This window comes from Salvelinus fontinalis, chromosome 1 (genome assembly GCF_029448725.1).
Source record: "Salvelinus fontinalis isolate EN_2023a chromosome 1, ASM2944872v1, whole genome shotgun sequence".
Classification (NCBI taxonomy): domain Eukaryota; kingdom Metazoa; phylum Chordata; class Actinopteri; order Salmoniformes; family Salmonidae; genus Salvelinus; species Salvelinus fontinalis.
In genome coordinates this window covers 41522254-41549220 of record NC_074665.1, presented here as the reverse complement: position 1 = coordinate 41549220, position 26967 = coordinate 41522254, and the positions used below count along the sequence as shown (strand labels likewise).

Here is a 26967-nt window from a genome sequence, read left to right as displayed (position 1 = left end):
TGGGCTTTGGATTTAGAAAAGAAAAATGCACTCAAATGCTTTGTATGACCACCCGTCAATGTGTCTGGTAAGAATAGACATTATTCCAGGCAATGCCAAACTACCAGCATGTGGTTGGTGTTAATTTACCACCCTGTATAAGTGTTAGATAATTATTGTTCTTACTATTACTATTCTTAAAGGAAAAATCTACTCAAAACCGCAAATTCATATAATTTACAGTGTTAAAAGAACACTATGTGAGAACAATATTTTTCATTTTGTCGATATAATAAGGTTGGTACAAACAGGTGAAAATCGTTGTGGAAATCTGTTGCAGCTCAAATCGACTACAAAACACCCAATGGAATGGTCTCTATGGGCTGGCTACAGTAGCTAGGTAGGTAGGTAGCTAGCAAGCAAACGTAGCTACATACAATAATACCAAAGTCAATATCAGCATGTGAAGTAGCTAGTTATCTGTAAATTCGCCTTAAAAAACTGCACTATCAATTTAGGAGTCTACAATCTCACCATGTTCAACATGCAGATCGATGTGCCTCACTGAGGTCTGACATTCGCAACGGCACCATGCAATGTTCCCTGGACTGAAGAGGCAGGCAAATATGATAAATGTGCTGGACCCTCTTAAATTACACATTTCTCGAGGTAGGATTTTTGCTAAATTATGATCAGTGGTTCATTTAAGAGAAGACTACCCCTTGCGTTATGACATCGGGAAGTATTGAAATCTGACGTATGATAGATGTTTTCGCGATATGAAAGTCATATTCCTATTAACTTCCAGTGTAATGAGAGCGGCTTTATCGCAAAGCTATGTCTTACCGGTCAAATTTCTGCCTGCTTGAACGGAAATAGCTCAGATACACAAGATAACATTAAAAAAGACCCTGGTAATCGATAGAACATCGCTCAGAGATGCACAAACACATTATAACATTCAAAATGGGTGAAACTTTCCTTTAAAATGGCAAAGTGGCATTTGTGTTATCGATGTACTAGAAAAAAATGTGCATGGGTTAGGAGTCAAACGTTAAAACGTGCAATCATGCATGAGAGAATCCCATTGTAAAGAACAAGAAAAAAGACTACCGATAAAATCTCCACCATCGAATAGTCTTTAATCATAAATTATCTTCATGTTCCCCAGTTCTCTTCTCTGGGTCACATTCAAAATAGTCAAATGTTGTGGAACGGTTGCAGATAGAAATGTCATGAATAGATCTGACGTGATTGCTTATTTTACACAAAGAGCAGCATGTTTGTTCCACATCATATATTCTTATCTGAACACTCCACAATGTTGTGTGCCGCTAAATGCAGCTCAGGTTAAGCCAGTTCCAGTGTGCTTTTCTGAATAGATTTCTTTCCACACTTAGACCTGGAAGGAAAACTCCTTTACACTGTACGGTAAATGCTGTTCTCCTTCATTATAGCATCGTTATAGCTTATTTTATGTAATGTGGAAATTCTTCCATTTTCATTCCCTTCACTCTTGTTTGTTTGCACTGAGACCAAATGCTTGGAACTCCTGGACTAAGCAGGAGAACCGGTTGGTTGAGGACAAAAAAGATGGTATCAGCATTGGACTGGTCTTTGGGGTGCGCATGCCATACATCAGGTCATGTGACATCAGTTTCCCCCCAAATGAAAAAACATACACTGTAACTGTGAGCTTAAATAAATATTTTTTTAATTTTTTTAAACCTGTTGGTTGCTCTATTCAATTGACAGTATTTCAGTGTTTATATAACTTACTAGTGGTATACTTAATACATGACTAACATTTAGTTGAGGAATGTCATTGTAAACATAGTCAGTCATGCTCATTGCTTAGTCAATTCAGAATTGAAATATTGCTTTTTCAATGTTTTTGGTCACATCCACTTGAGGAGAGGAGTGAAATTCTCAGTTCTGTAGCAACAATTCCTGTACTTATTCCTTGTGAAAGAAGCTTTACATCTCTAACCAACTGTGTTTTCTAGATTAGATTAAATGAGTGTAACTGTCACAATTTTTATCCTGGCAGACACGATGTGAAGGACACCAATTGGAAATAGATAGTGCACATGCGCAACAACACCACTTCACAGCTACATCATTACCGTTAGTTTGGCGCTTGCCAAAAATCTAAAATGTTCTATCCCAAATATGGACTAGGAATGTAAAAGGTGACCTCATTTGTCGGGGAAATGGGGGGGTTGTAACAAGTGGTGTATATAAAACCTGGATTGCGAATTCTATGTATTTGCCAATCAGAGGTTTTGAAGGCAACGGTCGGCCATATTGGCACTCCCTAGAAGAAGGAATTCTCCATTATTTCAATTAAATGGACAAAATAAAATGTTTTTAAGTAAAAAATTCTAATAATTGTAGTGGGGACAACAACATAACTTTTTTTAGAGTATACTATAAGGAAATTGTTTTTATATTTGTTCATTTTTTATTTATATGTTTAGCTCACAGAATATACTTTGAAAGTATGCATTAAGGTGTATATAATATAATAAACGTGTCAAAAACAAATGTTCACATTAATTAATGCATTTCTATTGCTTCCTAAATATGTTTTACGCCGTTAGGGGAGTGCCAAGATGGAGGCGTGGTGGCTTCAAAGCATCGCCCTCTGGTTGTCATCTAGTGTGTATATATAACTCATTGGTTGTAACCGCAGTAATTTAACTACGCCTTCTCCAGTCTGTGGTACCAGTAGGCATAATACAGGAAGAGAGTCGTGGAGGAAAAGAAACGGGACGCCCTTTTTTTATACTCGCATAGTTAGTAGATAACGGAATCCAAAAAGTTATTCGGGGCTAACGCAGACAATAACCCTGTTACAGAGATAATATATCCAGCCATACCATGGACGTTTGACGACCTAGATCCAATAGAATAAACCATCCACTACAAGCTGATGCTGATCATATTAATATTTTCTCACATCAAGAGGAAAAAAAGCTAATTTCAGAATTTACCATGGATGATTTGGGTATGTATTGCAAATTGACCCTCTTTGAAACATTGTAGCTACGTGCTCCGCTATCTAATGGAATTGAAGAACGAGGGTTGGAGTACTGAGGCAATGAAAAAAGTAACATTTTAGTTTTTTTGAAAGAGATCCATCTTTGCAAGAATTTGGAGCAAAAGTAAATGGACATCGAAATGGAATAGTTTAGAAAACAATGTTTTCTTATAATCTATGATAATAGATAGGAACATGATTAGGTATAAGATATCACCTATAAATAGTACAATGTTTGAAAATGCATCTGGGGTCCTATTCCTATTAATCAAGCAACATTTTACTTATAGCAGGTCATTTTAGACTTGAAAGAAACAGCCCTTATCCTCAAGTCTTTGTTATTGTGCCTATAGAGTCAGCTTTTGAATGTATCAGTATATCGACTACATTAGATGTAGGCCTAGCTAGTAGCTACTGTATGGGTGGTCTCTTATAATCCATGTTCATGAGAGATCGTTATCTAGTGAAAATCCGCTGGTCTCAATTGAATAACCTTTTTTAACCATAAAACAACTCAAATTTTATCTTCCAACTCAAATCTTGCTTTCTCTACATTGTGCTCCTCTTTTTTAAGGGAGGAAAGAAGATCAGGAAAAGCTTAATTTTGTTTTACCACTCCAGCAATGTAAAACAGCATGCTCCCTTAACTCTATGCAAGGAAAACAAGAAGTATACTAATGTAACTGTATCCTATGTCAACATGCAGTGCTTCTAGCTCTAACCACAAATTCAATCAACATTAGATCTTGGACATCCTCTGTAGGCCCTCGCTGTCTATAATGCTATCGATGAGTCAGAGATGGACTTTAGTGAGCTTCATAACATAATAAAGATCTCAATGTAATTAATTCAGCCATCAGGGAAAAGAGTGTGACTATCATTAGTGTTAGTGAACTACTGGGTGGATTTAATAGTTAGAAGAGCCTCTTTCAAATGACTATTGATACAGAGGTTGAGGAATACATGTATCCCTCTTTTCTTAAAAATGGTGGCAACTTTCAGAATGGAAAGCAATGTTCCAGCCCTCTTCATCTAGCACTGAAATAGCCTAGGGCCACGATGGCTCACCAAGACTCATGAAGTTCAGTGAAAATAGGAGGGTTGTGTGCTGCCCCAGACCAGAGAACAAAGCATTTGCTCTTGTGGCCTACTCGCTCGAAGAGTAGTGTGTGCAACATATTTCAAAACGGAGGGATTTTATGCTTAGCAAGCACGAGGAAGAATGTCTGCATCTGGTTCAGCACATCTGGATAGGATTGCACTTCAAGGTTCAGTTGTTGCTGGGTGACTGGCGACGTGTTTCTCAAATAGAGGGACAGTGTTTATGTCAGTGTGTTTATGCTGTAGTGTTGTGTGTTATGTTGTATGTTGATCTCTTTGGTTGGTGTGACTTGTGGGGTTTTTCAGCGAGACCACTTGTTAAGAGAGGCTATGGCCAAGTCAAACAGTCGACAGGCAGAGCTCTAAATATGGTCATATTTCACATTGAGAGAATTTCAACTCCTTATATGAGCAGTCCAGTCTGTAAGTGTGTGTGTGTATAAGAGAGGGAGAGAGTAAGAAAGAATGTGTGTGTGTGTGTGTGTGTGTGTGTGTGTGTGTGTGTGTGTGTGTGTGTGTGTGTGTGTGTGTGTGTGTGTGTGTGTGTGTGTGTGTGTGTGCGCGAGCGAGCGAACAACATTCTCTCCACATGTTTGTACCAGTGTGAATCATCAGTGGGAGAAATGACCACAGACAGGGATGATAAAGGCAGTCTCACCAGCCCCAGTCATATGTCTAACTCTTACCAAGAAATTATGAATGTGACGTACAAATAAACACCAAATAAACTCTAAAATAAATACACCGACCTCAACTAAATATTCAATTTTGAAAATGTAAAACAGTCATTTTCCGAAATATCCTTATTTTGCTCTGAAGTTGCTTCAAAGTTGCTCAAAAGTTGGACGAAGTGATGCTCTGTGCATCTTCCACAAATATTATTGTCAAAATAGATTTTCCTGGAAATATGGTTTGATAATTCATTTATTGTTTCAGATTTTGCATGGTGTGCAAAAGTAAACCATGTAAGTTTGTCTAATAATCCAATAAGACACATTGGCCTGGTTTTGGCCATAAAAGGGATACATCCATGATGTCAATCATTTGTTGTTAAATGCAGTATGCCATGGAGGAATACTAAAATGGCATGTACTTCTCGTGAAAATGAGGTTTGAGTTCAATATCAGTTGACAAACACCCTTCCTCCACTGCTTCCTTATCACTTTGGCATGTCCAGAAAGGTCTACAGAAATGTTATATTTTTCATGTGACTTTAGCTTGTTTGCTTATTTGATGTCCCTTGCTTTGATTGGTCAATGTGTTATTCTCACTCTAATTGGCCCGCCTCTCTGTGTCCTCTCTGCTGCCTGCGTCTGATTTGCATCTCTCTGATTGGTCACTGAGTCCGTCTGTCTACCCTCAGGAGATCCTGACTCACCTAACTACCCTCTCAGTCCTCGTATTGTTGTGTTTGGTACGTAACTGTCTGTATGTATGTTTGTTTGTGTGTTTCACCCTCTTTCTGTAGTTTCTCAGTGTATCAAAATACTTTGCTTCTATGTCCTCATCCCTTTGTTATTCCATCTTTTTCCCCTCCTATTTTCCTTCTATAATTTCCATTCCCATTCCCATTTCTCCAATTTCTTGTATTTAACCAGCATTAACCATCAACATAGGTATCAGCCAATACCTGTGTACTAACCACCCTCCGAGGCAAAATGAATGACTGCACAGTATGAGTGACAACATCTTGAATTCCTCTACAAAGACTCCCATTGAAATAGAAATATAATCTATAGATTTTTTGAGATTCTATGCACACTCCCATCCTCTCTGACTCCGTAGACGCCCTCCTCGCTGACCTAGAGAGCACCAGCTCTCCCCTGGCCAGGTGCCCAGTCCTGCTTACCTCTGATCCCCCGGCGGCATCTGACCCCGCGCCTGCCAGCCCTCAGGACAACGCCCAGACCAGGCCACCGCCTCCAGCTTACACACCCCAGCAGGTAAGAGGGATGAGATAGGAAACATTTTAAGAGTTTTGAGGTAGACTTAACAACTTGGATCAGATTACCTTTGCCCCAAACCTTAACCATTAGGAGGGGTGGAAATATATCTGAGCTTTAATCAGTGGTGAGGGCCAACTTCTACCTACTCTAGGTGAGGTAAAAGAAAGAAGTCAACAGGCTGTTGGAAGTGTCTTATACTGTAGATAATTATAAAGTGCTAAAAGAGGATAGGTAGTAAGGAGGAATCAGACCCTGCTTAGAAACTCAACTTGTCAAAGTGAAATGTTTTTATAGAATAGTTATGAAGTACCATAACTCGTATTGTGTTGGGTGAGCATTGAGTTCAGAGCAAAAGTGAAGATTGACTTTCTGGTTGAAAAACAAGTGAATTATGTTTATAATGTGCAAACTTTTCTTTTAGACGGTGTCTGCTGCAATGAAGTCCAATGGTTCTCAGAACCCAAACCCAGACAAACAACTGTACAGGTACTATTTTCCTTTATTATTAGTTACTTTACTACGTAAAACAGAGTGGTCAAAGCAGCAGCGATTAAGCTGGTTCCACCAGGCTATTATTTTACAGCCCTATATGAAATCATGTTTATGACCCTGGCTTTTTTTGGTGAATTCTACATTCTTATGCAGTGGGGGGATATGGGGGGGGGGGTCTCAGTTCTACATTCTTATGTAGAAGGACTAAGGAGCTCAGTTCTGGACAAAAAGGACATTCTACTCCAAAATGAATGAAAATAAGTATGCTGACACCATCTAAAATAGAATTTCCTCCTCCAGAAATTAGCCCAATTTCACATTGGTAAAATTATTTGCTAAAATGATTTTAACATATTGGGCCATGTACAGTATCTAGCCTATGCATGGTCTATATTATCAAGTATGCTATTAGCAATAAACATGATCACCTTTAGCCCAACTGATGCATCAAAGTGCAAATAAATAGCCTGAAGCATCGGGTTGCCTATCTGCATTTACCCTATTGGGCGAATCATTAGCCAGATCTCAAATGTGATGTTTTAACTAGATATTTTCATATCAATGAATTTTATGTCCCAAAAACACTTGCATAAACGCTGAATATAATGTAGGCCTACCCAAGGGTAACTTGGGGTAACTCGCCACCCGGGCTCTCACAGAAACCACTTTGTCACAATTTTTCCCCCAACACTTTCCCTGTTTATCTGTCTCATCACAATTTTTTAAGTCATTCCAAAAAAAATATTTTGAGGTAGAGAGGCATTGTACCCCAAGTCACCCTACAATTGACCGGTGTTACATTTAGTCCCACTCTCCCCTATACACTCACTGCGAATTGCAGAGCGCTAATGTGCTTTAAAACATGCTTCTGCTAAAGTCCCCGGTTTAAAATGGTGCAGTTCGCGCATATTTAGGAGTTGAGAAATAAATAAAGTAGTAATGGAAAGCTGGGATTCCCCTCTTTTCAACAAAAGCCATTAAAACTGCTGTTTTCGCGATTGCAAGAATTTTTGTGCATTGTCCTGCTTGTCAGAATGCATGTTTCCCTCCCTATGGCACTTATAACATGAATGCGCCACGAGAGGACTATTTATCTAGCATAGAACACAACAACAAGCCTACTAGGTAAATATATAAACTACTCTACTATGGGGTTGTTAGATTTTTCTATTATAATGAACTTGTTTTGTTTGCAGAGGAAAAGTACACGTGGAATGTTCTAGCATCTTCAAAATTGCGCCTCAGCAGAAATATCTGTTCATGTTCCATATTTTTTGTTGTTGCGTGGCGTCAATGATTTTGTCGTGGCGCACCTTGAGTGCAGCGGAAACACTGGATGATTTTACAAGAAAGATTGACAGACAGCAATATTGGTGATAAATTGTTGCTCTCTCAGAGTCCAAGTTGTAACATTCGAGAGAAGAAGTTGTAACAGTCAAGAATTGAGTGAACGATAGTAAATAAAACACATAACATACCAGAAAAGTCTGACTTGTAAGTAAGTAATGAAGGAATAGGAGAGAGATATGCTTGCAGTGCATACTACTTTTAGACTTGTTTTGGTCTGTAGAATCAGCATTCTTCCTTCAGTACTCTTGGTCTTTGAGAGAAAACACTGCTATTAGTTTCAGCCATACTTTACTGTAAAGAAATATCCAACTATCCCTCCCTTACTGTCTTTTAAAAACATCCTTATCTGTCTTACACCACAGCTTAAATCTTAATGAATTTACTTCTGTAGATTGTTGTCAAAAAGGCTGCGGCCAAACTTTTGGTGACATACTGAGCATGTGCCACAGCTAAAGCACGGATGGGAGTCTGAACGTTACCAATAAATATAAAAAGTGGGAGATTTCCTTAGCTCAACAGCCAATTATGTTCCAGTTTTTTAAATTTGCTTTGGTGCTATTTTCACCACTAGTGTGCAGCTGCAGCCTGCAATTCGGGGCGTTCCTTCGTGTGGGCATTCCTGCAGGAACGCCCTCCGCTCCCCCTCGAGCATCCCATTGGTTCTTTCATTGTCAACAATCTACACAAAATACTGTAATGTCAAAGTGGAAGAAATATTCTAACATTTGTAAAAATAAATAAATAAATATGACAAATAAAACACGAATATAGCTTGATTAGATAAGTATTCAACCCCGTGAGTCAGTACACATTAGAATCACCTTTGGCAGCGATTATAGCTGTGAGTCTTTCTGGGTAAGTCTCTAAGAGCTTTCCACACCTAGATTTTGCAAAACTTTCCCATTATTCTGTTGCTAATAATTTTCAGGTCTTGATTTTCAAGTAGATTTAATTTATTTTTAGTTTATTTAACCCATATAATTCAACAAGGTATTGACTCAGGGGTGTGAATACTTATGTAAATTAGTTGTTTCTGAATTTAATTTTCAATCACGTTGCAAGCATTTATCAAAAACATGTTTTCACTTTTGTCATTATAGGGAATGGCAGGATTCCCCAACTGGCCCCCAAAGTTTTCTGACCCCCCCCCCCCCCCCCCCCCCAAATAATATTCACAGTACCAGTCAAAAGTTTGGACACACCTACTCATTCCAGGATTTTTCTTTATTTTACTATTTTGTCAAGACATCAAAACTATGAAATAACACATATGGAATCATGTAGTAACCAAATGCTTGTGCTTCCTGTTCCGGCAATGCAGTAATTTTTATTTTATTTTACCGTTATTTTACCAGGTAAGTTGACTGAGAACGCGTTCTCATTTGCAGCAACGACCTGGGGAATAGTTACAGGGGAGAGGAGGGGGATGAATGAGCCAATTGTAAACTGGGGATTATTAGGTGACCATGATGGTTTGAGGGCCAGATTGAGAATTTAGCCAGGACACCGGGGTTAACACCCCTACTCTTACGATAAGTGCCATGGGATCTTTAATGACCTCAGAGAGTCAGGACACCCGTTTAACGTCCCATCCGAAAGACGGCACCCTATACAGGACAGTGTCCCCAATCACTGCCCTGGGGCATTGGGATATTTTTTTTTTAGACCAGAGGAAAGAGTGCCTCCTACTGGCCCTCCAACACCACTTCCAGCAGCATCTGGTCTCCCATCCAGGGACTGACCAGGACCAACCCTGCTTAGCTTCAGAAGCAAGCCAGTAGTGGTATGCAGGGTGGTATGCTGCTGGCTTAATAACCAATGATTAATCTAAACTAACAATTTCACAACAACTACCTTATACACACAAATGTAAAGGGATGAAGAATATGTACATAAAAATATATGAATGAGTGATGGTACAGAACGGCATAGGTAAGATGCAGTAGATGGTATCGAGTACAGTATATACATATAAGATGAGTAATGTAGGGTATGTAAACATTATATTAAGTGGCATTGTTTAAAGTGGCTAGTGATACATTTTTTTACATCAATTTTTCCATTATTGAAGTGGCTGGAGTTGAGTCAGTATGTTGGCAGCAGCCACTCAATCTTAGTGGTGGCTGTTTAACAGTCTGATGGCCTTGAGATAGAAGCTGTTTTTCAGTCTCTCGGTCCCTGCTTTGATGCACCTGTACTGACCTCGCCTTCTGGATGACAGCGGGGTGAACAGGCAGTGGTTCGGGTGGTTGTTGTCCTTGATGATCTTTATGGCCTTCCTGTGACATCGGGTGGTGTAGGTGTCCTGGAGGGCAGGTAGTTTGCCCCCAGTGATGCGTTGTGCAGACCTCACTACCCTCTGGAGAGCCTTACGGTTGTGGGCGGAGCAGTTGCCGTACCAGGCGGTGATACAGCCCGACAGGATGCTCTCGATTGTGCATCTGTAAAAGTTTGTGAGTGCTTTTGGTGACAAGCCGAATTTCTTCAGCCTCCTGAGGTTGAAGAGGCGCTGCGGCACCTTCTTCACCACTCTGTCTGTGTGGGTGGACCAATTCAGTTTGTCCGTTATGTCTACCCTCTCCACTGCTGTCCCGTCGATGTGGATAGGGGGGTGCTCCCTCTGCTGTTTCCTGAAGTCCACGATCATCTCCTTTGTTTGTCACAAGTGATTTTAATTTAAGAGAACTGTTACCAAGTATTCCCATGCATAATATAGAGACACGTGATCGTATACAAATTATTATGTTTTAGTCAAACATTATATCTGTTTGGGCTTCTTGTGGTCAATTTGGAGTCTACAAATTATTTCTAATTATGTTCCAGCCCCCAACCATTCACTCAAGAAAAAATCTTCTGGCGGCTGAATCTAGTTGATGATCTCTGGGGTATTGTGTGTTAATGGGTGAGAAAAAATATAAACTCAAGATTCAACCCTTTCAAATATTTTACTGAGTTTCAGTTCATATACGGAAATCATTAAATAAATAAATGAGGCCCTAATCTATGGATTCCACATGACTGGGCACTGGTGTAGCCATGGGTGAACCAGGCCCAGCCAATCAGAATGAGTTTTCCCCCACAAACGGGCTTCATTACAGACAGAAATACTCCCTCAGACAATCCCACAGGTGAAGAAGCCGAATGTGGAGGTCCTGGGCTGGCGTGGTTACACGTGGTTTGTGGTTGTGAGGCTGGTTGGACGTACAGCCAAATTCTATAAAACGATGTTAGAGGCAGCTTATGGTTGAGATATTAACATTAAATTATCTGGCAACAGCTCTGGTGGACATTCCTGTTGTGCGCATGACAATTGCACGCTCCCTCAAAACTCAAAACAATTGCACTGTGGCATTGTTTTTGTTACAAAAAGTGGTCTTTTATTGTCCCCAGCATAAAGTTGCCTTTTATTGTGGCCTTCTATTGTCTTTTATTGTCCCCAGCATAAGGTGCACCTGTGTAATGATCATGCTGTTTCTTGATATGCCACACCTGTCAGGTGGATGGATTATCTTGGCAAAGGAGAAATGCTCACTAACAGGGATATAAAACATTTGTGCACAAGATTTGAGAGAAATAATCTTTTTGTGCATAAGAAACATTTCTAGTTTTTTTTTATTTCAGCTCATGAAACATGGAACCAAAACTTTACGTGCTTTGTTTATATTTTTGTTCAGTGTTCTTTCTGAAGGCACTGTAGGTGTACTGTAATCAAATGAAATAATTGAAAGAAACAAGGTTTAAAATAAATAATGTTTTATTAGCAGGCACTAGTTTGGTTCAAGCCTGTCTTGAGCATTTGGGCATAGGTTCTCATCGACATCACAGTAAATGTCCTCATTGTTCATGCATCTGGAGAAAAATCTTTTGGCATGGAGAATCCAAACCTGACATGGTAGGTCAGGATTGATGTCATTGCATGCCTCATCCATGGCCTAAAGGAGGTTGGCACACTCATGGGGACCTTCTACCTGTATTGTATTTTACAGTATTGTATTGTACTTATGTATTGTAGTGGTCCTGTGTGGCTCAGTTGGTAGGAGCATGGCACTAGCAACACCAGAGTTGTGGTTTCTTTTCCCACTGGGGTCACATACAAAAATGTATGGATTCACTGTTGTCATTGGATAAAAGCGCCTGTTAGGTAAATGGCATATATTATTGTATTTGAGTACTGTGTTGCCCAATGCAATTTTAGTACATCAGTGTGGACCCCCCCCCCATCAAAAAGACGCTGGTAACTTAATTTTGGATACATGTTTACTGTAATGGGGTTGCCTTTGTGATATACATATCCAATCTTGTCAATATCAGATTTTTTTTTAAACTTGTGTGATTTTTTTAAAAACTTGTGTGAAATAAAATCATAATAGTCATCATAATAGTACATTACCCTGTTTAAACCGTAACTTGTTTTTACTGTAACTTACTGGCAGCCGTTACCTGTAAGTTACTGTAAAAACGTTACAGGATGTTACTGTAAATTCCAAAGAAACTTGGTTTAACAGTATATTACTGTAAAAAAGTGCTTTCTTTACAGTAATGTACAAGAGCTCCACCTCGTTCTTAACTGGTCGAAATTCCTCCAGACGTAGCTCCACCTCATTGTTTGTTGGTGGAAAGGCCTCTAGCTGGTGGTCCACCTCGTTCTTCGCTGGTGGAAGGGCCTCCAGCCGGAGCTCCACCTCGCTGTTGGTCGGTGGAAGAGTGACCAGCTGGACACATTTTTTATTTGCAGGGGGTATTGAGTTGATGATTCTGTGGTGGTTGCTTCACTGTCAGTCAAAAATTGCCAAACTGTGTGGTTACATGTAACAAAGCCTCATTTTACTATCATCATTGGGCTACTGCCGCTTTCTTCAAATGTTGCTTTTGGTAAGCTTTGGCCTTTTGGTGCATAGACTGCTCTGTCTGACGCGGTAGGATACATAACCTACGATTGGCAACAGTTGGATAGAAGCATGCAATGAAGCAACCACCACACGACCCTCAACTCAATAGCCCTTGCAAATAAAACATGTCCCTTCAGTTTTTTGGTCTCTGGATATGCAGCTAATATTCTCAAATCTGGATCATTTGGGATCCTCCCAACCCTATCTCTCTTGAAAATGTAGTTGCTTCGATAGGCCTTGCATGAACCCATGTTTTCCACAAATTATAATAATCGATTTAGGTTCACATGGGTATGATATCAGATTAGATAGACAACATTGCATGATTTCCCCCCAATTTGATTGAATTACTTTGATTGATGGTCTTTTGTTGATGGGAAAACCAGCCAAAGACTGGCTTCCGAATATTGGTTTTGCGGTGTCCCAATGTAAATGCTACATTGTGGAGTTTATACTTTATACATGATAGGGTTATTTTTCAGTAGTTTTACCCTAAGAGGGTTTGCAAACAGGGTCCGGATTATTTGGGTGCCAAGGATGTGCATTCCTGTAACAAACCAGCAGGGCATCAGGTCCATTTTTATATACACTATATTTATGAATGTTTATAAAATATTTAAATCATATTGTTGAATATACACTACCGTTCAGAAGTTTGGGGTCACTAAGAAATGGCCTTGTTTTTGAAAGAAAAGCACATTTTTGGTCCGTTTAAAATAACATTGAATTGATCAGAAATACAGTGTAGACATTATTAATGTTGTAAATGACTATTGTAGCTGGAAACGGCAGATTCTTTATGGAATATCTACATAAGCGTACAAAGGCCCGTTATCAGCAAACATCACTCGTCTTCCAATGTTATGTTGTGTTAGCTAATCCAAGTTTATCATTTTAAAAGGCTAATTGATCATTAGAAAACCCTTTTGCAATTATGTTAGCACAGCTGAAAACTTGTTCTGATTAAGGAAGCAATAAAACTGGCCTTCTTTAAACTAGTTGAGAACCTGGAGCACCAGCATTTCTAGGTTCGATTACAGGCTCAAAATGACCAGAAACAAAGAACTTTCTTCTGAAACTCGTCAGTCTATTCTTGTTCTGAGAAATGAAGGCTATTCCATGCGAGAAATTGCCAAGAAACTGAAGATCTCGTACAACGCTGTGTACTACTCCCTTCACAGAACAGCGCAAACGGGCTCTAACCAGAATGGAAAGAGGAGTGGGGTCCCCGGTGCACAACTGAGCAAGAGGACAAGTACATTAGAGTGTCTAGTTTGAGAAACAGATGCCTCACAAGTCCTCAACTGGCAGTTTCATTAAATAGTACCAGCAAAACACCAGTTTCAACGTCAACAGTGAAGAGGCGACTACGGGATGCTGGCCTTCTATGCAGAGTTGGGGAAAAAAAGACATCTCAGACTGGCCAATAAAAAGAAAAGATTAAGATGGGCAAAAGAACACAGACACTGGACAGAGGAAGATTGGAAACAAGTGTTATGGACAGACAAATCTAAGTTTGAGGTGTTCGGATCACAAAGAAGAACATTTGTGAGACGCAGAAGAAATGAAAAGATGCTGGAGGTGTGCTTGACGCCATCTGTCAAGCATGGTGGAGTTAATGTGATGGTCTGGGGGTGCATTGGGGGTGGTAAAGTGGGAGATTTGTGCAGGGTAAAAGCGATCTTGGAAGGCTATTACTCCATTTTGCAACGCCATGCCATACCCTGTAAGCCAATTTCCTCCTATAACAGGACAATGACCCAAAGCACAGCTCCAAACTATGCAAGAACTATTTAGGGAAGAAGCAGTCAGCTGGTATTCTATCAGCACAGTCACCAGATCTCAACCCTATTGAGCTGTTGTGGGAGCGGCTTGACCGTATGGTACTTAAGAATTGCCCATCAAGCCAATCCAATTTGTGGGAGGTGCTTCAGGAAGCATGCGGTGATTACCTCAACAAATTGACAACTAGAATGCCAAAGGTCTGCAGGGCTGTAATTGTTGCAAATGGAGGATTCTTTGACAAAAGAAAAGTTTGAACGACACAATTATTAAAAATCATTATTCATAACCTTGTCAACATCTTGACTATATTTCCTATTCATTTCGCAACTCATTTCATGTATGTTTTGATGGAAAACAAGGACATTTCTAAGTGACCCCAAACTTTTGAATGGTAGTGTATGAATGGTGGTTTCGTCCCCCCCAGTAATTTGTTTGAGTTATAACATTCTTTCCCCATCTCTCTCTCCTTTTCACTCTCTCTTTCTCTCACCCTATCTCCCCTCCAGCACAGTAAATAAGCCTCGCTCCCCCCGCATGGCGGACCCTCCCCCTCCGGCCTTCTCCTCCTCCTCTGTGTTAGGAGGGGGTCTCAGCGAACTGGACCACCTTCTGCAGGAGCTCAACGCCACCCAGTTCAACATCACAGGTCAGTATAGGCTTGCCCTCACAAGCCTCCACTGGACAGTGTTTGGTAAATGTTTGATGATGTAAACAAGGTCAACTTCATACTGGTGTGCGTGTGTGTGTGTGTGTGTGTGTGTGTGTGTGTGTGTGTGTGTGTGTGTGTGTGTGTGTGTGTGTGTGTGTGTGTGTGTGTGTGTGTGTGTGTGTGTGTGTGTGTGTGTGTGTGTGTGTGTGTGTGTGTGTGTGGGTGCGAGCAACATTTTCTCTACATGTGGTATTCATGCTTTGTGTGCTCATCTTTGTCTTTGGTTGGTAGATGAGATTCTGGCCCAGTTTCCCACCACTAAAAAGGATGAGAGGGACAAGATAAAAGAGTTCCAGGGGTCCAAGGACAAGGTCACAACACCCTACCCCAGGTACCCATATACACCCTCCATATACCCTAAAGCAGGGATCGTCAACTAGATTCAGCTGCGGGTCAATTTATTTCTTGAACGGATGGTCGGGGGGCCGGAACATAATTTGTAGACTGCAAATTGACCGCAAGATTCTCAAACAGATATAATATTTGACTAAAACTATAATTTCGGACCTTGCTGACATTTGTATATGATCATGTCTCTATTATGCATTCAATACTTGGGAACAGATTTTCATAATTAAAATGACTGGTAGCTGATTTTCTGGTGTTTGTAGAGTATTTTATGAGATAAAAAAATATATACAGTACCAGTCAAAAGTTTGGACACACCTACTCATTCCAGGGTATTTCTTTATTTTTATTATTTTCTACAATGTAGAATAATAGTGAAGACATCAAAACTATGAAATAACACACATGGAGTCATGTAGTAACCAAAAAAGTGTTAAACAAATCAAAATATATTTGAGATTTGAGATTCTTCAAAGTAGCCACCCTTTGTTTTGATGACAGCTCTGCACACTCTTGGCATTCTCTCAACCAGCTTCATGAGGTAGTCACCTGGAATGCATTTCAATTAACACGTGTGCCTTGTTAAAAGTTAATTTGTGGAATTTCTTTCCTTATTAATGCGTTTGAGCCAATCAGTTGTGTTGTGACAAGGTAGGGGTGGTATACAGAATATAACCCTATTTTGTAAAAGACCAAGTCCATATTATGGCAAGAACAGCTCAAATAAGCAAAGAGAAATAACAGTCCATCATTACTTTAAGACATGAAGGTCGGTTTCTTCAAGTGCAGTCCCAAAAACCATCAAGCGCTTTGATGAAACTGGCTCTCAACATCAACTGTTCAGAGGAGACTGCATGAATCAGGCCTTCATGGTCGAATTGCTGCAAAGAAACCACTACTAAAGGACACCAATAAGAAGAAGAGATTTGCTTGGGCCAAAAAACTTGAGCAATGGACATTAGACCGGTGGAAATCTGTCCTTTGGTCTGATGAGTCCAAATTTTAGATTTTTGGTTCCAACCGCCATGTCTTTGTGAGTAAGTGAACAAATTATCTCCAAATGTGTGGTTCCCACTGTGAAGCATGGAGGGGGAGGTATGATGGTGTGGGGGTGCTTTGCTGGTGACAATGTCTGGGATTTATTTAGAATTCAAGGCACACTTAACCAGCATGGCTACCACAGTATTCTGCAGCTATACACCATCCAATCTGGTTTGTGCTGAGTGGGAATATAATTTGTTTTTCAATGGGACAGTGTCCCAACACACCCCCAGGCTGTGTAGGGGCTATTTGACCAAGAAAGAGAGTGATAGAGTGCTACATCAGTTGAAATGGCCTCCACAATCACTCAACCTCAACCCAATTGAGATGGTTTGGAATGAGTTGGACCTTAAAATGAAGGAAAAGCAGCCAACAAGTGCTCAGCATATGTGGGAACTCCTTCAAGACTGTTGGAAAAGCATTCTTCATGATGCTGGTTGAGAGAATCCTGTCATCAAGGCAAAGGGTGGCTACTTTGAAGAATCTAAAATCTAAAATATATTTTGATTTGGTAAATACGTGATTCCATATGTGTTATTTCATCGTTTTGATGTCTTCACTATTATCCTGCAATGTAGAAAATAGTAAAAATAAAGAAAAACCCTTGAATAAGTAGGTTTGTCCAAACTTTTGACTGGTACTGTGTACAGTGCCTTGCTGAAGTATTCATCCCCCTTGGTGTTTTCTATATTGTTGCATTACAACCTGTAATTTAAATAGATTTTATTTGGATTTTATGTAATGGACATACACAAAATAGTCGAAGTGAAATGAAAATACTGCAAGTGTGTTAGGGCTGTCTCTCTCCTCATCCTCGGACGAGGAGAGGAGAGAAGGATCATCAGACCAAAATGCAGCTTCAGGGAAATAAGCCATCTTTTTATTTAACACGATGATGATGGCAACACGAAACACAAAACACTTTCAAATTTACAAAACAAGAAAACGACGTCAACGAAACCTGAACATAAACTTACATAACTACACGTAAACTCACGGACAGGAAACAGACGACATCGAAACGAAAACGAACAGCCAAACAGTCCCGTATGGTACATACATCGACACGACACAGGAGACAATCACCCACAAACAAACAGTGAGAACACCCTACCTAAATATGACTCTTAATTAGAGGAGAACGCAAAACACCTGCCTCTAATTAAGAGCCATACCAGGCAACCAAAACCAACATAGAAACAGATAACATAGACTGCCCACCCAAAACACATGCCCTGACCATAAACACATAAAAAACAACATAAATTAGGTCAGGACCGTTACAGAACCCCCCCCTCAAGGTGCGAACGCCGGGCGCACCAGCACAAAGTCCAGGGGAGGGTCTGGGTGGGCAGTTGACCACGGTGGTGGCTCCGGCTCTGGACGCTGTCCCCACACCACCATAGTCACTCCCCGCTTCTGTCTTCCCCTCCCAATGACCACCCTCAAACTAACATCCCCTAAATGAACGGCCAGCACCGGGAGAAGGGGCAGCACCGGGACAAAGGGCAGCACCGGGACAAGGGGCAGCACCGGGACAAAGGGGCAGCACCGGGACAAAGGGGCAGCACCGGGACAAGGGGCAGCACCGGGACAAGGGGCAGCACCGGGACAAGGGGCAGCACCGGGACAAGGGGCAGCACCGGGACAAGGGGCAGCACCGGGACAAGGGGCAGCACCGGGACAAGGGGCAGGTCCCGGCTGTGATACTCTGGCAGGTCCCGGCTGTGATACTCTGGCAGATCCCGGCTGAGGGACTCTGGCAGATCCCGGCTGAGGGACTCTGGCAGGTCCCGGCTGAGGGACTCTGGCAGGTCCCGGCTGAGGGACTCTGGCAGGTCCCGGCTGAGGGACTCTGGCAGGTCCCGGCTGAGGGACTCTGGCAGGTCCCGGCTGAGGGACTCTGGCAGGTCCCGGCTGAGGGACTCTGGCAGGTCCCGGCTGGACGGCTCTGGCAGGTCCCGGCTGGACGGCTCTGGCAGGTCCCGGCTGGACGGCTCTGGCAGGTCCCGGCTGGACGGCTCTGGCAGGTCCCGGCTGGACGGCTCTGGCAGGTCCCGGCTGGACGGCTCTGGCAGGTCCCGGCAGGACGGCTCTGGCAGGTCATGGCAGGACGGCTCTGGCAGGTCATGGCAGGACGGCTCTGGCTGGTCATGGCAGGACGGCTCTGGCTGGTCATGGCAGGACGGCTCTGGCTGGTCATGGCAGGACGGCTCTGGCTGGTCATGGCAGGACGGCTCTGTAGGAAGGAGAAGGAGAGACAGCCTGGTGCGTGGTCTAGGCACTGGCTGCGCTGGAGAGGAGGAAACAGCTGGAGAGAGAACCCGGAGAGACAGCCTGGTACGGGGGGCTGCCACCGGAGGACTGGTACATGGAGGTGGCACCGGGTCTACCGGACCGTGAAGGAGGACACGTGCTCTTGAGCACCGAGCCTCCCCAACCCTACCAGGTTGAATGGTCCCCGTAGCCCTGCCAGTGCGGCGAGGTGGAATAGCCCGCACTGGGCTATGCAGGCGAACCGGGGACACCACCTGTAAGGCTGGTGCCATGTACGCCGGCCCGAGGAGACGTACTGGAGGCCAGATACGTTGGGCCGGCTTCATGACATCCGGCTCGATGCCCAACCTAGCCCTCCCAGTGCGGCAAGGTGGAATAGCCCGCACTGGGCTAAGCACGCGTACTGGGGACACCGTGCGCTTTACCGCATAACACGGTGTCTTACCAGTACGACGCCTTCTACCTCCACGGTAAGCACGGGGAGTTGGCTCGGGTATCCTACCCGGCTTTGCCACACTCCTCGTGTGCCCCCCCCCAAGAAATTTTTTGGTCTGACTCACGGGCTCCCAACCGCGTCGTCGCGCTGCCTCCTCATACCAGCGCCTCTCAGCCTTCGCTGCTTCCAACTCCTCCTTGGGACGGCGATATTCCCCTGGCTGAGCCCAAGGTCCTCTACCGTCCAGGATCTCCTCCCAAGTCCAGGAGTCCTTGTTGCTCTGTAGAGCATTCCCTTGCCGCTTGGTCTTAGCGTGGTGGGTGATTCTGTTAGGGCTGTCTCTCTCCTCATCCTCGGACGAGGAGAGGAGAGAAGGATCATCAGACCAAAATGCAGCTTCAGGGAAATAAGCCATCTTTTTATTTAACACGATGATGATGGCAACACGAAACACAAAACACTTTCAAATTTACAAAACAAGAAAACGACGTCAACGAAACCTGAACATAAACTTACATAACTACACGTAAACTCACGGACAGGAAACAGACGACATCGAAACGAAAAGCCAAACAGTCCCGTATGGTACATACATCGACACGACACAGGAGACAATCACCCACAAACAAACAGTGAGAACACCCTACCTAAATATGACTCTTAATTAGAGGAGAACGCAAAACACCTGCCTCTAATTAAGAGCCATACCAGGCAACCAAAACCAACATAGAAACAGATAACATAGACTGCCCACCCAAAACACATGCCCTGACCATAAACACATAAAAAACAACATAAAACAGGTCAGGACCGTTACAAAGTGAAATTAAAAAAAAAAAATCCAAAAAATTCTCAAAAATGTCAGAGTGCAAGGAGGGCATTAATCAGAGGCAAGGAGGGCATTAATCAGAGAGGCAACAAAGAGACCAAAGATAACCCTTAAGGAGCTGCAAAGATCCACAGCAGAGATTGGAGTATCTGTCCATAGGACCCCTTTAAGCCGTACACTCCACAGAGCTGGGCTTTACAGAAGAGTGGCCAGGAAAAAGCCATTGTATAAAGAAAAAAAGGCATGTGGGAGCCTCCACAAACATATGATAGAAGGTACTCTGGGCAGATGAGACTAAAATTGAGCTTTTTGGCCATCAAGAAAAACGCTATGTCTGGCACTAACCCAACACCTCTCATCACCCTGAGAAGAGAACCATCCCCACAGTGAAGCATGGTGGTGGCAGCATCATGCTGTGGTGATATTTTTCATCGACAGGGACTGGGAAACTGGTCAGAATTGAAGGAATGATGAATACAGAGAAATTCTTGAGGGAAACATGTTTCAGTCTTCCAGAGATTTGAGACTGGGATGGAGGTTCACCTTCCAGCAGGACAATGACCCTAAGCATACTGCTACAGCAATACTTGACTTGAGTGGTTTAAGAGGAAACATTTAAATGTCTTGGAATGACCTAGTCAAAGCCCAGACCTCAATCCTATTGAGAATCTGTGGTATAACTTAAAGATTGCTGTACACCAGCAGAACCCATCCAACTGGAGCGGTTTTGCCTTGAAGAATGGGTAAAAATCCCAGTGGCTAGATGTGCCAAGCTTAAAGAGACGTACCCCAAGAGACTTGCAGCTGTAATTGCTGCAAAATGTGGCTCTACAAAGTTTTGACTTTGGGGAGGTGAATAGTTATGCACGCTCAAGTTTTCTATTTTTTTGTCTTTTTTTTGTTTGTTTCACCCCAAAATGATTTTGCATCTTCAAAGTGGTAGGCATGTTGTGTAAATCCAATGATACAACCCCCCCAAAAAATTATTTCAGGTTGTAAGGCAACAAAATATGAAAAATGCCAAGGGGGGTGAATACTTTCGCAAGCCACTGTATATATACAAAAGTGTTCGTAAAACTTGGGGGACCAAATAAAATCTCCCGCGGGCCGCCAGTTGGTGAACCCTGCCCTAAAGGCCTCAACACTGGCTTGCCTCCCAAATAGCACACTATTCCCTTTATAGTACATTGCTTTTGAACAGGGGCTCTTGTAAAAAAGTAGTGCACTATAGTAGGGAATAGGGTGCCATTTGGAATGCATTATATTTTGTTCCAGGATACTGTCTATTTAGTGCTCCTACTGTAGTTGAAGTGTGTTTAGTGCGTTAACGACCAATCAGCAGTTGAAGCAATAACAAAGTTTTGGTAGAAAGCTGAAGGATGGGCCTGGAGAAATGTAATCACTCTCAAATTCTTAGACCGAGCTATGGATGCAATCACTGACCATCTAAGATGTAAAAATGATAGTTTTAAGCATGTTTTGAAGCTCTATAGTATTTGTTTACATTTACAATGTTTCCAAACATTGGAGTAACACAAGCTTATATTTTGTGTACTAATGGGGTACAACAGTTGAAATAAGCTCATTAGGCACTGTTTGAGTATATATAATTAATGTATAAGTCCAAATATGGATCTAGCAACTGCCGATTGCCCCTTTAACTCCTTCCAAAGTTGTGTTCATTAGGGAATGCTTTTACAAATGTTTTGCAATGGAAAATTAATGTTTATTATTTTCTTAAGTTAAGGTAGTCTCTCCCTGTTTCAGTCTATTTTCTTCCGTTTGACTAATGAACACGATCCTGTACTCTAGTTGTGTTCATCCTTTATAATTTTTTATGTCTGAAATGTTGTCTCTCCAACTGGAAAAGCTTAACTTGTGTTTTAAATGATAAAAGAAATGTATTAATTCATTCAGTTCGGTGAAGCCGTCAGCCACCTCAGCTACACTTGAGCTGGACAAACTCATGGCCTCTCTGTCTGACTTCAGAGTCCAGAGCACAGTAAGAGCCCCACTACCAACCTGTACACTTCACATTAAACACTACAGCCTGTACGCTACTGCACAGTTTAGTTCGCTACAGACAACATTTTTGTGACGCAAAAGAGTACAGATTTGTGAAAAAATACTTTAAACCTCATTATAATCTGCCAGTGTAATTGAACTTTAAACTTTCCTTCAACAAAGTGTGTGATCAGGTGACATCTCTTTATGCATTGGGGGGAAAGGGGGGTACCTAGTCAGTTGTACAACTGAATGCATTCAACTGAAATGTGTCTTCCGCATTTAACCCAACCCCTCTGAATCAGAGAGGTGCGGGGGGCAGCCTTAATCGACATTCACATCTTCGGCGCCCGGGGAACAGTGGGTTAACTGCCTTCCTTAGGGGCAGAACGACAGATTTTTACCTTGTCAGCTCGGGGATTCGATCCAGCAATTTTTCGGTTACTGTCCCAACGCTAACCACTAGGCTACCGCTCAGTTTGCCGAACACACATTGTTGTAGAAAAGTAAAAAATGAAATCCCGCTGCCAGATTATAATGATGTTTACTGTATTTTTGCACAAATCTGTACTCTTTTGCGTCACAAAAATGTGGCAGATCATCTTATAATACTGTATATACAGTACAATGTTCTTGATGCATTGCATTTATATATAGTCCTCTTTCTCTCTCTGCTTGTCTATCGTTATCCACTCATGCTCTACGCATTAAGAACGCTACAGAGTTCAAAACTGCGGAGCCGCAGAGCCATGCGGTCTATTGTGACGTACGTCGCCCGCGACTTGATAACAGCCAGTTACATGAGGTTCGTAAATGGGCCGCGCGGACTGTCGCGTCTCTGCGGCTGTGCACTCTGAATTGAGCTTTACTCTCTGTTTACAAGTATATGCTTGTCTGTCTCTGTCCTTCCCTGTCTGCTTGCCGGTGTCAACGGTTGTGTTCCAAGTCGTCTCTATTGCAGTCGATGAGTCGTAATGACTCAGAAGATTGCCATATCATATTGATTTAGTTCCCTGAGATGTTACTGGTCTCAGGGCAGTATTCACAAAGCTTCCCAGAGTAGGAGTGCTGATCTAGGATCAGGTCCCCCCTCTTATTCATTTATATTTAAACGGCAAAACCGGTCAGAGATCAGCTCTCATACTCTAAGATGCTCTGTGAGTATGGGTTCAGATCTCACAATGCCCGATGACTTCACCAGGTATTGTATCTAATAATCAGTGCAGTGCGATTGCAACATAGACGACTCGGAACGCCCGTTCAGTTCAACTAATTCAAAAGCATGACAAGAATCACCATGCACTCTCTGGTCCTAATGCATCCTAATCACATTGACATTTGTGTCACAGGTCATCGTTGGTAGGTTATCTAACTCTCCTTCTCTCTTATTAGCCAGCTCCAGCTGTCACACCAGTGATCACAGTACCACAGCATCCGGTCCCGCCCCCACAAGCCTCTTCCGGCGGCTCATTGGACAGCATGCTGGGGCTCCTCCAATCGGATTTAACCAGGCAGGGAGTCCCCACATCCTCCAAGGGTAGCTGCTCGGCCTGTCAGAAACCGGTTGTAGGACAGGTGATCGCTCAACACTGTCCCATTGTGGAGATTCTTCCTGTACCTTGTAGAACTTAACAATTTTTGCTAAGAAAGTTTTTAACTTTGTTCTGTTTCACATGAAATGCATCACATTTGTGCTTAATCTATGGGCAAGCCAGTACTATTTTCACACTTGTGCCAACCCAAACCTCACTGTGCTGGCTCAAATGTTTTCTTTTAACACTGTCCTATGCAGCATGGTTCCAGTAACTATGGTGGATGCGCAACCAGGCCAGCTCAGTACAGTTTGGCTCGATTCGGTTCAGTAGTGTGAATAACCATTAAATTACTGACCTTTCACCTTTGACCCTCCAGGTGGTGACTGCTCTGGGGCGGGTATGGCACCCGGAACACTTTGTGTGCTCAGAGTGTGAGACAGAACTGGGCAGCCGGAACTTCTTCGAAAAGGACGGTCAGCCGTACTGCGAGTCGGACTACTTTACCCTCTACTCTCCCCACTGCGCACACTGCAACAAGCCCATACTCAATGTAAAACCTCCACCTGACACTGTGTGTGTGTTTGTTTGTGTGTGTGCGTGCATGTGTGTGTATACGGTCTACTTCACCACAAATGTCTATGTACTTACATAAAATGGTGTCAAAATTAATACATTGTGTTTACCTACTGTATATAACTAATTTCCTCCATTACACTCCTTCTTGTTTTCATTAACATGTCCAGTGATATTAGCCTTAGTTATACAGCCCTTACAAAGTGTGTATGCCACCTGAAGCCATAAAAAACTTTTTTCTGTGTTGCCTGTGTAGAAAATGGTCACCGCCCTGGACAAGAATTGGCACCCGGAGTGTTTCTGTTGCGTCAAGTGCAGCCGGGCATTCGGAGAGGAAGGTAATAAACCCACGCTTCCTGCCAAGGGCCACACTGGGATGTAGACAATAATGAACTATGGGTTGTTTTGTTCCATGGTCCTCAGCAATACAACACCAGAAAACACACTTACTTTGTTGTTCCACAAATAGAGTGCCTTTTACAGCCCTTTGATATTTGAAAAATTGTGTACAAATATTGAATTTTAAAAGCCTGTTATATTAAATGAAGTGTCTTTTAATAATATAAATACATTTTCCCGTTTTTCTGACTTAAGGAAGATTTTAACCCACTTAACCCTTACATTTCCCCAAGTATTCACCATCTTCTTTTGTTCTCATCTTCTTTTTGCCCTAGTTCTTTTGTTGCTTTGACAAAGTCATTTTTTAAGATTAAAGTTCGGAATGACACAATTTCATGTGTACAACATCTAAAGACCTGCATCAGTATAATGAGAGCGTTGCCGTTTCTAAAATTATGTATTTGGGTGATTTTAGAGCCTTTGTTCGTGTTTTTTATGAAGTTTACCATTTTTATAACAAAATGTTAAAATTACGTGAGAAAATAATATTACACAAATTACACTACGCAAAAGGCCCTCTTTTCATGGAATGACCCTACTACTGAGGCTTACACACACGTATTACTTCATTACTTCCAATTTGGCATGTATTTTGGCATATATTTCAATGAGTGAATGTAAATGTACTACCATGTATTTGGAATACATTTTCTATGTTTCTTGATTTGGTTTACATAATACTTAACCGCCTGTGTCTCCTCCCCTCTCTGTAGGTTTCCATGACCGCGAGGGTCAGCAGTACTGCCAGCAGTGCTTCTTGTCCCTCTTCGCCTCCCGTTGCCAAGGATGCACCCAGCCAATCCTGGAGAACTACATCTCTGCCCTCAACTCCCTGTGGCACCCGCAGTGCTTTGTGTGCAGGGTAAGTGTGTGTGTTTGTCGGGGGTGGGGTCTGTGTCTTTATGTCAATAAGGACAAAGATTGGCCTAACACGGACACTTGTTACGAATGTGAATTGAACACCACACAAACCACGCATTTTTTTTAATCACATGTTCATCTCCAACTCAACTCCCTTTGCCTTTTGTCGTGTCTGCAGGAGTGCTACTGCCCCTTCGTCAACGGCAGCTTCTTTGAGCACGAGGGCCAGCCGCTGTGCGAGGCCCACTACCACCAGTCGCGCGGCAGCATGTGCCAGGCGTGCCAACAGCCCATCCTGGGCCGCTGCGTCACCGCCATGGGTGCCAAATTCCACCCGCACCACCTGGTGTGCCACTTCTGCCTCAAGCCCCTCAGCAAGGGCTGTTTCAAAGAGCAGGAGAACAAGCCCTACTGCCACCCCTGCTTCATCAAACTCTTCGGCTGAGCACTGAGAAGGACACTGCCCATCCTATGTTTTCTTCTTCCATAACTCCCATACCAGGTGTATGTCATGTTCATTAGGGCACATAACAATTTAAAATGTTTTGCAACAGAAAACGTAAATGAGCATTTCTTATTGGACAAGTCCAAGTCCGTCCCTGTTTCAATGCGTTTGGTGCCTAATGAATACGACCCAGCTCTTTTCTAGTTGCGAAGTTGAACAAATATCTGTCAGCCATTTTGTTTTGTCGCAGAGAATGAGAGAGAGATCAGAGCTGGACTCTTTCTGGGTTATAAGACAACATTGGTGACTAGAAAGAGAAAGGGAGAGAGAGAAAAGTCTAAGACAATCCAATTCTCTATTAGACTGGTACCATGCAGGCAAAACTGGTTGAAATTATGTCATAATGAACATTTCAACTACTTTTGTCCGCAGGGTACACAGAGGCCAACAAAAATATTTGAGTGAGAAGGGAGCATAGTTCTCCAAGACACATAGATGACCAATGCAGAAGCCATAGCTAAACTTTTGAGGAAGTTTTCCAAATAGAAAATAATAGAAAGTTGTTATCACATGGTGTATGTAAATCCATGACCTATCAAATGGAATATTGACCACTGAATTATTAGAAATTTACATTTTTGATGGTCTCGAATGGAACCTTTTTATGAACATTTTGATGAAGGATTTTTAATAAAAACCCATTTAATATATATGCTTTACATTGCAAAGTATAATTATCACTGCTATTGCATTTCTATATTGATATATTGTCTATTTTAAATTTGAGGCTACCATGTATCACAGTTGTAGTGCCAAAGATTTTACAATGTTTTTTCACCATTGTGCTATGCAATTATGTATAAAGAATACCAAAGAGTAAAATAAACACAATTTTGTTCTGCCCTGACTTTGGTGTTGAGGGAAT

At 42.2% G+C, this 26967-nt stretch overlaps 1 protein-coding gene across 5 annotated transcripts; it reads left to right on the top strand.

Moving 5' to 3' along the window:
* On the top strand, positions 1-26949 carry LOC129854487 (transforming growth factor beta-1-induced transcript 1 protein-like). 5 transcript variants are annotated; one of them, XM_055921576.1, is made up of 13 exons: positions 1-67; positions 277-648; positions 5909-6066; positions 6491-6555; positions 15092-15231; positions 15526-15625; positions 22143-22227; positions 22942-23034; positions 23622-23804; positions 24141-24314; positions 24594-24675; positions 25450-25598; positions 25776-26949. In XM_055921576.1, exons 2-13 carry the CDS (start codon positions 576-578, stop codon positions 26040-26042), a joined length of 1569 nt encoding a protein of 522 aa, XP_055777551.1. In that variant the 5' UTR covers positions 1-67; positions 277-575; the 3' UTR covers positions 26043-26949. The 5 variants fall into 5 exon arrangements, with proteins under 5 accessions (XP_055777551.1, XP_055777579.1, XP_055777561.1 ...); XM_055921586.1 differs by lacking the exons at positions 1-67; positions 277-648 and adding exons at positions 669-2989; positions 5487-5537; XM_055921604.1 differs by lacking the exon at positions 22942-23034 and having other exon boundaries at positions 2-67.
* The last annotated feature ends 18 nt before the right edge of the window (positions 26950-26967 follow it).

Excerpts from the sequence above, each read along its gene's own strand:
- LOC129854487 (XM_055921576.1), top strand. The coding sequence starts at position 576 with ATGTTCCCTGGACTGAAGAGGCAGGCAAATATGATAAATGTGCTGGAC. Across the intron at positions 6,556-15,091 it reads CCAGACAAACAACTGTACAG|CACAGTAAATAAGCCTCGCT; the intron begins GTACTATTTTCC and ends TCTCCCCTCCAG. Across the intron at positions 15,232-15,525 it reads CACCCAGTTCAACATCACAG|ATGAGATTCTGGCCCAGTTT; the intron begins GTCAGTATAGGC and ends TTTGGTTGGTAG.